This window comes from Eptatretus burgeri, chromosome 18, assembly GCF_056783735.1.
Source record: "Eptatretus burgeri isolate ZD-2024b chromosome 18, Ebu_testis_v1, whole genome shotgun sequence".
In the NCBI taxonomy this organism is placed as follows: Eukaryota; Metazoa; Chordata; class Myxini; order Myxiniformes; family Myxinidae; genus Eptatretus; species Eptatretus burgeri.
Window position 1 is genome coordinate 31438501 of NC_140978.1, and position 12297 is coordinate 31450797.

Here is a 12297-nt window from a genome sequence, read left to right on the forward strand (position 1 = left end):
AAAAGAAAAACACTTTCGTGACTCGCATCCACCCAGTGAGGTCTTCTTCACATCTTTCTGCTTGCGTTCACATAAGCAGAGCGCAGATCCCTGATGGTGCAGATGAAAGACTGAATAAAAGTTAAGATGGCTCTCAAACTGGTATTACGTTTCCCCCGTTTTTCAGAAAGATATATTTTCCAAGTTGTTACTTCTTGCCAAAACCATTCCTCGTTCGTTTTGTGTTGCTTTAAACTTTATAACGCATTTAACTGTATGACAATATTAAGTGTTTCACACATTTTTCATTTCTCCATTTACCATGTCACAAGTTCATGGTTGTAAAACCTGGAACAGGTGTGTGTGGGTTTTTACCTTCTTTTATTTTTCTTCTTGTTTCTTTCCTGACAACAACTCGATTCCTGATTTTCCTCCTGAACTTATAGGTTGTCATCTTAACTCTTCAGCTACAAATGCTGGTGTTCGTAGAACTTTTTCTTTTACATTTATACTTTCATTATTTTGATGATATTTGTCGTAGATATGGTAGATATGTGTAAACTTCAGGAGAGGTGCAAGATTTACCTGGTTGCGAAAGGTGGATAATGACTCCGACATAATATATCTTTGCTGAAGGGTGGGAAAGTTAGTTATGTTATTAACCACATGAGTGACATTGGAATGCAGCGCATTTTGAAATGGCCTGAAAGGATAAGCCATTACTTGAAGCTGGAATACCTGAACCGGTGGCGTTTCTGCGGGATTCTCCGAACCTGCTTTCTGAGGGAGTTATGCTTGTTCGCGGTATAGAGAAGTGGTCTACCACTTCTTCATTCACTCAGAGCAGGCGGAGCATGGTTGTTGGATCGATTTCCCAACCAATAGTGAAGGAAAGCCAAAGGCTCTTATTATGGGTACTTGATCTACAAAAGTATGCGCAAACGGGATTGCACTTCCAGAATGCTTCGTTCTGAAACAGAAGTCCTCTCGTTGTGATCTCTCGCCGAAGATGGCGTCTGCCTGGGTCCCTGGACACATCTTGACATTAAGTATGAGTGTGCAGACTTTGAGGTAAGATTCCGCCGTTTGCATCCGTTACTGTGTACATTAAAGGTTCATATCATGGGAAATGGGAAGGTTTTGGATTGGATGTAGATTAATTATTGAACATTGTTGTACTTTGTTGCTTGTGTATTGGTCTTGTTTTTATTTTTTATTTTTATTTTTTTTGCTGAGCTTCCTTCCTACAATTGTTATTTAATTTAAAAAATTGTTTTTCATCGTTTATTACTTATTTGTTTATTATTTGTTCATTCTTTGTTTCCTTCTTTAATTTCCATTTTGAAAAAAAAGGTTTTTCATTGACGCCAACATGCAGTTCTCTTCTTACCTCCACCACTGAAGGTGGACGGAGGTTAATATTTTCACCCTGTTTGTCTGTTTATCTGTTTTTCCTTGATAATGATAATTCAAAAAGTTGTGCACCAATTTGCCGAAAACTTGATTGAAAGGTCGGGTGTGCGACAAGGACAAAATGATCAGATTTTGGTGAAGATCCGGATCCGGATCCAGACACCAGAATTTCATAAGTGATTCTTTACCATTAGGAGATAAGGCCAAAAATTATATATAGCATGATATCTCAATCCATCATGGATGGATTCGCACCAAACTTGGTGGACATGTTGGGTGTGTGATAAGGACAAACTGACTCGATTTTGGTGAAGATCCAAATCTGGATCCAGTCTGTCAAGGGGATCCAAAACGTAAAGAATTCAGCATGGTGGAGGTAAGCGCTCCACTGCGTGTCGTTCTGGCTCGTATGTACTCGAGTTATATTTGCTTTGTTTGCAGGCCCTAAATAGTTCAGTACTTATCTGTGTTTGTTGATTTGTCTCTGCCCCCCTTTCCCGCCAGCCTGCCAGGCATGTTCGTCTACATATTGTTTTGAATGCAAGTAGGATTTTTTGAGAAAATAAACATTTTTTTTTTATTTTCATGCTACCACGCATACCAGGGATTAGTTAGTTCAGCATTTTAAAGAATGTTTTTGCATTTTAGATCCACATAAATGTTGTGTTTTCGTCTTTTGGGAGAATACCATGTAATGGCAGATTACCTGTTACGCCTGTGTCTCCGCAATTGAAAAGTACTTCGATCTTTTTTTAGAGGAAGTTTGTGTGACAGCACGTTAAGAGTGAAAGAAAGAGAGAAGATTCTGATTTCCTCAAGCCATGAATTCTTGCAAAGTTGACTTTGAAAACAAAGTTGAAAGCAGTGAAACCGTGACATCTTGATGTAACACACGTATACCTCGTGATTGTTCTTGAATGCAAACATAGTTTGGTACACTTGGCATGAGACTTCTATTCTCATGTCATTTTTGGGGGGTGGTTGTTGTTGTTTTTGTTGTTATCATTGGAGTGTTCATGTTCAAAGACCACTCTGGGAATGCCGCCAGCTTCACTGGAACGAGGGTTTGCCTCATTGACTCTGTTGGCAAGTAGAGGGTCGAAGGTATTGCCAGCTATGGGCATATCTGGGCCCTTTTAAAGTATTCATCCATTATGGCCTGAAGTCTTGGGCACTGTGGGTGTGTAAGGTTTTATCAATGTCTTTATATGTCTTGGAGAAAGCTTCACAGATATGAGTGCTTCGATTTAAGAGAAAACATTCTAACAGTGAGCCATGAATTGAAACCGATATATTTTGAAATGCTGCACTTAATTTTTTTTTTTTAATGAGGAGGGATGAAAGCATTTCTTTGAGATCTTTAAAAAGGAAGCTTGAGCCAGAAATTGTGTAGATAATCGCCCAGACGAAGAGAGATGTTGGCAGTGGTGTGGGATTTAGATGGTGGAGGAGGGAGATGATGGGAAGTCCAAAAGAGAAATGTCTTGGCTTGTAAGACTTCCAACAATTCTCTTCTCTTTGTAGTATCTGTGTCGTACATGCATTTTGTGTTTCCGATACCATTAAAGGTAACGTTTCATTTCTGGAGCTATGCTTTGCTAATTATGGGCGTTTGTTTCTGCGATAATGTCCAGATAGAAATGAACACACACTGATGTAATGGAACACCATTCCAGCCGGAGAGATATCAGAGAAGCTGAGCTATTAAAATTGTCTCGGTGATGTGGAGGGAGAAGCATTGACTTTCCTTTTCATTTTCTCGAAGGAAGAACCAAACATACTCTTTGCTCTGAGAGATTAATAGCTCAGATATCAAGTTATCAGAACCAAAAAGAGTGGAGAAGGGAACAGAAAACCCCTTGAGCCTTTTCTTAATTCCAACTGGCCCTGGACTATATTTTCTACATTTATCAATGTCTTATTTCCCTCAATACTCATACCCATAATTCACTGAATCCAAAATGAAATATCACCCAAACTCATACATAGAGTATGGGCCAAAAGTCACTGAAGGTTTTCTTTTTTTATATAACTTTTTATTTTTAAATAAAAATTCATGAAATAAATTGCAAATGGTAGTTTCATGAATATAATTTATTTTTGTCGATTAATTGTGCAAAATACTGTCCTGCAAATGGCCCCCATTGGATTCTTCGCAAGGTCTTGCTCTTTTCGAGACGTGATCCATTGCAGAGGAAAAACTCCTTGATCAATCACTGCAATTTACTCGGAAACAGCAACAAATCTTTCTTCATTATCCTTCGCAATGATGATATTGCCACTCCGAGCTGAATTGCCTGTTTACGAGTTGTTTCTGGGTTTTTTTAAACACTCTCCCGAACACGGTCAATGTGTTCTGGAGTATGACTTGTTTTTGGTATTCCACTGTGGGCTGAGTCATGAACGGACTTCTTTGACTCAAAACGAGCAATCGAGTTCTGAATCGTGTTTTCATAACAGTATATACAGTTTGTATACATACATTATAAACAAACATATGCACATATATATATATATATATATATATATATATATATATATATACATATATTATATATTTATAATATATATACAGAGCATACATATATACAGAGCCTGCTACAGGGCAGCGGCTTGGGATCCAAAAGGTCCTGAGTTCAAGCCCCGTAAGGCCACTGAATTAATACACCAGGGGGTTGACTCAGCCTGTCATCCTTCCAAGGTCGGCGAAATGAGTACCAGTATACTGGGCCGGTGTATACCCCGGTTAAAATAGGTGTACCATATCCCTGTGTCGTAAGAGGCGACCAGGGTTGCGTCAGGAAGGGCATCCGGCATAAAACATGTGCCAAATCACTATGCGGATCATACGGATGATCCTCTGTGGCGACCCCTAACGGGAGCAGCCGAAAGAAGAAGAAGATATTATATATTTAAATATATACATATATATGTATGTATATATATATATATATATATATATATATATATATATATATATATATATATATATATATATATACATATATTATATATCTTCATCTTCTTCTTCATCTTTCGGTTGCTCCCGTTAGGGGTCGCCACAGAGGATCAACCGTCTCCATTTCGCTCTATCCTCCACATCTTCCATTGACACTCCAACCACCCGCATGTCCGCCCTCACCGTATCCATGAACCTCTTCTTTGGCCTTCCTCTTCTCCTCCTGCCTGGCAGCTCCATCTTCAACATCCTTCTCCCGATATACTCCGCTTCCATCCTGTGCACATGTCCAAACCATCTCAATCTCGCCTCTCTCACTTTGTCTCCAAACCGTCCTACCTGCGCTGTCCCTCAAATATACTCATTTCTTATCCTATCCATCCTCATCACTCCCAATGAGAATCGCAGCATCTTTAACCCTGCCACCTCCAGCTCCGCTTCCTGTCTTTTTGTTAGCGCCACCGCCTCCAAACCATACAACATAGCTGGTCTCACTACCGTCTTATATACTTTCCCCTTCACTCTTGCAGCTACCCTTCTGTCACAAATCACTCCTGCAACTCTTCTCCACCCACTCCATCCTGCCTGCACTCTCTTTTTCACTTCTCTCCCACACTCTCCGTTACTTTGGACAGTTGATCCCAAGTATTTAAACCCATCCACCTTCACCACCTCAACTCCTTGAACCGCACCATACCACCACCCTCCTTCTCATTTACACACATGTACTCCGTCTTACTCCGACTGACTATCATTCCCCTTCTCTCGAGTGCGTACCTCCACCTCTCGAGACTCACCTCAGCCTGCTCCCTACTCTCCCTACAGATCATGATGTCATCTGCGAGCATCATAGTCCATGGAGACTCCAGTCTGATCTCGTCCGTCAACCTGTCCATCAGCATTGCAAAGAGTAAAGGGCTCAGAGTCGATCCTTGGTGCAATCCCACTTTTACCTTAAACCGGTCCGTCATTCCTACCGCACACGTCACCGCTGTCACACTGTCCTCATACATATCCTGCACGATCCTCACATACATCTCTACCTCTCCCGACTTCCTCATACAATGCCACAACTCCTCTCTTGGCACCCTACCATAAGCTTTCTCTAAATCCACAAACACACAATGTAACTCCTTCTGGCCTTCCCTATGCTTCTCCATCAACATTCTCAAAGCAAACATTGCATCAGTGGTGCTCTTTCCAGGCATAAACCCATATTGCTGCTCACAGATCGTCACCTCTCCTCTCAACCGAGCTTCCACTACTCTTTCCCACACCTTCATGGTGTGGCTAAACAACTTTATCCCTCTATAATTTCCACAGCTCTGCACATCACCCTTGTTCTTGAAAATTGGAACCAGTACACTTAATCTCCACTCTTCTGGCATCCTCTCACTTTCCAAGACTTTATTAAACAATCTGGTTAACAACGCCACTGCCATCTCTCCAAAGCACTTCCATGCCTCCACTGGTATGTCATCTGGGCCAACCGCCTTTCCACTTTTCATCTTCTTCATAGCAGTCCTCACTTCATCCTTACTGATCCACCCCACTTCCAGATTCACTATCTCCACCTCTTCCAACCTTCTCTCTCTCTCATTTTCTTCATTCATCAGCTCCTCAAAGTACTCCATCCACCTTCTCAACACACTCTCCTCGCTCGTCAGCACATTCCCATTTACGTCCTTTATCACCCGAACCTGCAGCAAATCCTTCCCAGCTCGGTCCCTCTGTCTTGCCAATCGGTATAAATCCTTTTCCCCTTCTTTTGTATCCAACTTCTCATACAGCTCATCATGTGTGTGTGAGAGAGAGATATTGTACATATCTTTCGTTTGTTTTTTTAAAGAAGTAAAATGTGCATCCAACCAAAAGTAACTCGATGTACTCTGCTAATTTAAGGAGTATGCAAGAGCAGACCCAGTCTCAGGTGACGTTTAACCCCCTTCCTTGCGAGCTTCCTCGGGCCTTATAGTCCATGCGTCTCAGTGTGTGGCCACTTTTATTCCCGAGGCACCCATCCAATTTCCAGTCACGTGCCAGTGTGAGAGGTCAATTGAGGAGTTTTTATTTTGCCAAACCTTATGCAATAAACATCAACTCACATCATCGATGGTCTTCTGTGCTCTTTAAATAAGTTGCATGTCATCTGGTGTTGTATGCATGTGAATGAGTGGGTATGTGTTTGCTTGTTGTTGTTTTTGTGTTTCCAGGGCATGAACATGGCTGGGTTAATGTCCGAGTTAGACGTGATGATGTGTGGGTTGTGTGGTTGGTGGAGATACTGTTAGGTGTTGGGCATGCGTGGGTGTGGTGTTGGGGACCAAGCGTTGTTTTTTGCTCACCTTTTCCTGTTGCTTGCACCATCCAGTTTTTACCATTCATATCAGAAGAGTGTATCATATGGGTATGTCCAGTCTCCCCAGTTTGACCACCCTCTCGGCTCTTGACATGCAATGCTTCCAGTACCAATCTGCAATGCAGAACTGCCCCCAACGGAACTTAGCGTGGTTTCATCACCAAGCCGCTTTTAACACGTCTGAGGAAGAGAACTTCCTTATTCTCGAAACATCAGGCCTTAATTAATAATTTATTATTTTATTGCTCTGTGTGCTACCTTTTACCGATACATAGAGAATATATATATATATATATATATATATATATATATATATATATATATATATATATATATATATATATATATATATATACATATACATATGTTGTTGTTCTTCTTTCGGCTCCTCCCGTTCGGGGTCGCCACAGCGGATCATCCGTTATGATCCGCATACTGATTTGGCACAGGTTTTACGCCGGATGCCCTTCCTGACGCAACCCTGGTCACCTCTTATGACACAGGGATAAGGATTGGGTTTCGCCATGATTCCGGGCTGCCCTACACCCTCTCATAGTGCGGCCCAGCACAGAGCAGAGCTCCCGTCCTCAAGTGATCCTCCAACCCAAGCCTCTGAGTAGCCGGATTACAGGCGCACGCCACTACGCCCAGTATATATATATATATATATATATATATATATATATATATATATATATATATATATATATATATATATATATATATATATATATATATATATATATATATATATATATATATAATCCCTGTGTCGTAAGAGGCGACCAGGGTTGCGTCAGGAAGGGCATCCGGTGTAAAACATGTGCCAAATCACGATGCGGATCAGATGGATGATCCGCTGTGGCGACCCCCAACGGGAGCAGCCGAAAGAAGAAGAAGATATATATATGTATACATATATATATATATATATATATATATATATATATACACATGTATACATACATATATATATATATATATATATATATATATATATATATATATATATATATATATATATATATATATATATATATATATATATATATATATATATATATATATATATATATATATATATATATATATATATATATACATATATATATATATATATATATATATATATATATATATATATATATATACATATATATATATATACATATATATATACATATATATATACATATATATATATACATATATATATATATATATATATATATATATATATATATATATATATATATATATATATATATATATATACACATCTATATATATATACATATATATATATATACATATATATATATATATATATATATATATATATATATATATATATATATATCTATATATATATATATATATATATATATATATATATATATATATATATATATATATATATATATATATATATATATATATATATATATATATATATATATATATATATATATACATATATATATACATATATATATATATATACATATATATATATATATATATATATATATATATATATATATACATATACATATATATATATATACATATATATATATATATATATATATATATATATATATATATATATATATATATATATATATATATATATATATATATTGTTACAAATTTGGGAATTCAGGTCAGGTCAGGTATGGGAGCATGTGCCAGAACAGCACGTCGCTGCGTCCACTTTCCGCCGGTACTCCAGGGGCCTCCGTCTGGCCATCCCCCAGGCAGATGCCAGGCCCATCCCCATCTCCTTGAGATGATGGTTAACCTGTTGCAACCATGAGGCACGTGGTCGACCCACTGGCCTCCTCCACTCATGAGACTCCCTCGCTGAGAGAATCTGGTGAGCAGGATCAGAGTCAGGAAAACGAGCCACATGTCCATACAGCCGCAACTGACGCTCACAGACTATGCAGGTAACAAATCTCATCCGAGTCTCTCTCAGCAACCGCTCGTTGGACACAAAATCCGACCAGCGATAGCCAAGGATTCTCCGAAGAGACCTGGTACCAAAGGAATTAAGTCTCCTACTCAGATCCTTGGTCAGAGTCCAAGTCTCGCACCCATAGAGAAAGACTGGAAGTACCAAGGACCTGAAGACTCGGACTTTCGTCCTCCCGCACAGGTACCGGCAGCGCCACACCCCATGATCCAGTGAATCCATGACTCCCCAGGCCTGACCCAGACGTCTATTGACCTCTGACTCGCAGCCAGCAGGGACATGAATATCACTGCCAAGGTAAGTGAATCTCTCCACGACCTCAACATCCTCACCACAAACAGACACAGACAGGACAGCAGCATCCAAGATGTCACCGAAAGCCTGGATCTTAGTTTTGACCCAAGAAACCCGTAATCCCAACGGCTCCGACTCCTCATTCAGCACCTCGAGGGCCCCCAAGAGGATGTCTAAAGTCTCCGCACAGATGACTGCATCATCTGCAAAGTCAAGGTCTGAGATCTTGACATTCCCAAATGACACACCGCAACTTGATCTCTCCGACATCCTCCCTAGAATCCAGTGCATACAAGTGCTGAAAAGTGTGGGGGCAAGTACACATCCCTGACGAACTCCAGTAACAACTGGAAATAAGTCAGAGATGGTACCACCACACTTCACAGCACTCTCAGTACCAGAGTAGAGTTCAGACATCAGATCGATCAGTTTTGGTGGCACCCCACGAAGACCAAGAATCCTCCAGAGGACATCCCGATTCACTGAATCGAACGCTTTACAGAGATCAACATAGGCTGCAAGCAGCCCCTGCCGAAACTCTCGTCTGCGTTCGGTGAGGACACGAAGTGCAAGGATACGGTCAATCGTTGACCTCTTTGGTGTAAAGCCTGACTGCTCTGGACGCTGGTGCTCAAGCAGATGGTGGCGAACCCTATCGAGAATTATCCGAGCAAAGACCTTGCCCGGCACTGAGAGCAGCGTCACCCCTCGGTAGTTGTTGCAGTCTTGGCGATCACCCTTCCCTTTCCAGAGAGGGACAACAAGGCCCCTCTTCCAGTCAGTTGGGATGATGCCTGTGTTCCAGGCAGAGCACAAAACTGCATGCAACGACATGAGTGCAGCATTTCCACCAGCCTTGAGAAGTTCGGCATGGATGCCACAGATCCCTGGAGCTTTGCCCCGTTTCAACCGGTTCACCGCAGCCCGTGTTTCCACAAGCGTAGGTGGACCACAGTTGATTCGATGGTCAGCAACAGGGATTGTAACACCCTTGACGTCCAACTCGACAGTTGGGGGATCAGCCTGGTACAACTGCTCAAAGTAACCGGCCCAGCGGGCCTTCACTTCAGACTCCTCTGTCAAGAGCCAACCACTCTCTGCTCGAACTGTAGTGCTCCGAGGGATGGGCTTGGATGAACGTAATGCGCGAATTCCCCTGTAAGCGGGACGAGAATCACCTGTCCACAGGTGATGCTCTACCCCCTCACAGATTCCTCGCACATAGGCCTCCTTGTCCACCCTCAGTGCACGTACAGTTTTACGCCTCAGCTCCCTGAACAGCTCAGCTCTGCCATTCAGCCTGGCCCTGCGACTCTGGTCAATGGTATCCAGTGTCCCTTGAGAGACAAAATTCTTCTTTGCCCTGCGGTGAGCTCCAAGGCATCCACAGGCAACATCAAGGACGGTGGTCTTGAAGGCGCTCCACAACTCTTCAGGACCCCCCAAGGCACCCAGACCCCCCAAGTGTCCACTCAGCCTGTTCTCCACCTCCTCAGCTACTCTCTCATCCCTGAGCTTGGCAACATCCAGCCTCGGCTGGGATGGTACCATTCTCCAGGATTTAAGGTGCAGCTTTAGAGTTGCTACAACAAGCCTGTGGTCAGTATTGAGGAACTGAGCACTCCGGTAGACCCTGCAGTTCTGGATCATCCTCCAACGACCGTCAATGAGGACATGGTCAATCTCCCTCGCCACACCGCCAGCGTTGGAATACCAAGTCCAGCGATGAGCTTGCGGGCGCTGAAACCATGAACCAGCCACCCTAAGTCCATGACTTCTTGCAAAGTCAAGGAACTTAGTGCCATTCTGGTTCATAGTTCCTGACCCATGGGGACCAACACACACCTCATAACCATCCCTATCAGTTCCAGTCGATGCATTGAAATCCCCCAAGACTAGAAGTGTATCTCGTCTGGGGCACTGATCAACCACAGACTCGAGTGTGGCGTAGAATGCATCCTTCACGGTGAGATCACTCGCCTCAGTCGGAGCATAAACAGAGACCAGGGAAATGACACCTAAGGAGTGACGAATCCTTAATCTCATAATACGCTCGTTGACCGGTGTTACCGCAATTATCATTGGGGTCAGCTTATTGGACACAGCTACAGCAACTCCTTGGGTATGGTAACCATCAGAGCGACCAGACCAATCGTAGGTGTAACCACCCACCATTATCTCTCCGCAATCTGGTCTCCGAACCTCAGAGAGAGCTGCAATCCCGATGTCCAAACGCTTGAGCTCAGATGATAACAGAGACAGGTGATCATCCTCTCTTAGGGATAGGACATTCCAGGCACCCACCCGAAGGGACCGCCTCAGGTTAACCCAAGGAGACCGCCGTCTGGTGGACGACACCTCAGCACCACTCCGACACACTCTCCCGCAATCTGTCCCAGGGATGTTACCCCGTGGTTTCCCTCCTATCAAAGATTGGGGGTCCCGAAGGCTTTGCCCCAATCCCGTCATCCGGTGAGCTGCCCTGCGAAGGGAAGCTGCACAGGAGGTACTCCCACGGAGTGGGTTTTCAGATTTTTTTGCGTTTTTGCGTTTTGCGGAATGAAGGGTTTTACGGTGGCCGGAGCGCAAATCCTGGTAAGTTGGGAATTCGATTGCACACAACATTCAGGTTCCTTTCGTCAGCTATGTCGATAAGTGCTTGTTCCCTAGATAGATCACCTTCAATTGTTTAAATGTTCAGAAATCGATTAGATGCGCTGCGGATCGATTTAATAGTCGGGGAACGAAACAATGGAGACGTCCTTCCCCCCCCCCCCCCCTTCTGCGAAGAGGAAGAAGAACCCTACCGTCCCGTGACTGATGATGTCAACAACTCCCTCCCACCCGTGGTTGAGCGGGGGATGGAGCACGAGGGCATGAGTCATGAGTCACGCCGGGAGCGGGGGAAGGGCGGGAGAAGGATAAGAGGAGATCTTTTCTTTGTTCATGTCGGAGTGGGAGAAGGGAGTGAGGGTAGTCGTTCAGCAGACCTTCGTGTCCGGTTTGGCTTGGGTTAGGGTTGAGGCCTTCGGAAGCTTTTTGCTTTGGCTGGCTCAGTGAGTTTTGGCTGCGGCCTGGCTCCGGAGGAGGCTTTTTGCATTGATGGTTCCGTGAGTTTCGGCTTCTGCTTGGCTCAGGAGAGCTTTTTGCTTCAAGCTGCCCTGTTTGGAAGAAAGTTAAGCCAGTTGCTCGGCTCCAGCTGCGAGTGGTGGCTTCTTCTTCTTCTTGGTTCGTGGAGCTCTTTGTTCCCCATTTTGGTTCCCGGCTTGGTGCGACTCATCGACCTCTTCTTGGAGGTGGTTCCTCGGGGAAGCG

The 12297-nt window shown here is 42.9% G+C and overlaps 1 protein-coding gene across 6 annotated transcripts in view; it reads left to right on the forward strand.

Annotated features, from left to right (window-relative positions):
• Positions 1–12297, forward strand: part of LOC147008821 (IQ motif and SEC7 domain-containing protein 1-like) — a 634685-nt gene that overhangs the window by 515349 nt on the left and 107039 nt on the right. The window contains exon 1 of one of the 6 annotated variants that reach the window (XM_085863870.1): positions 570–1050. The exons of the other annotated variants lie outside the window; for them this stretch is intronic. Coding sequence (XP_085719996.1) covers positions 989–1050 — 62 coding nt within the window. The 5' untranslated portion in view covers positions 570–988. Of the gene's footprint in view, positions 1–569; positions 1051–12297 lie in introns of those variants that run through there. 6 annotated transcript variants of the gene reach the window in all.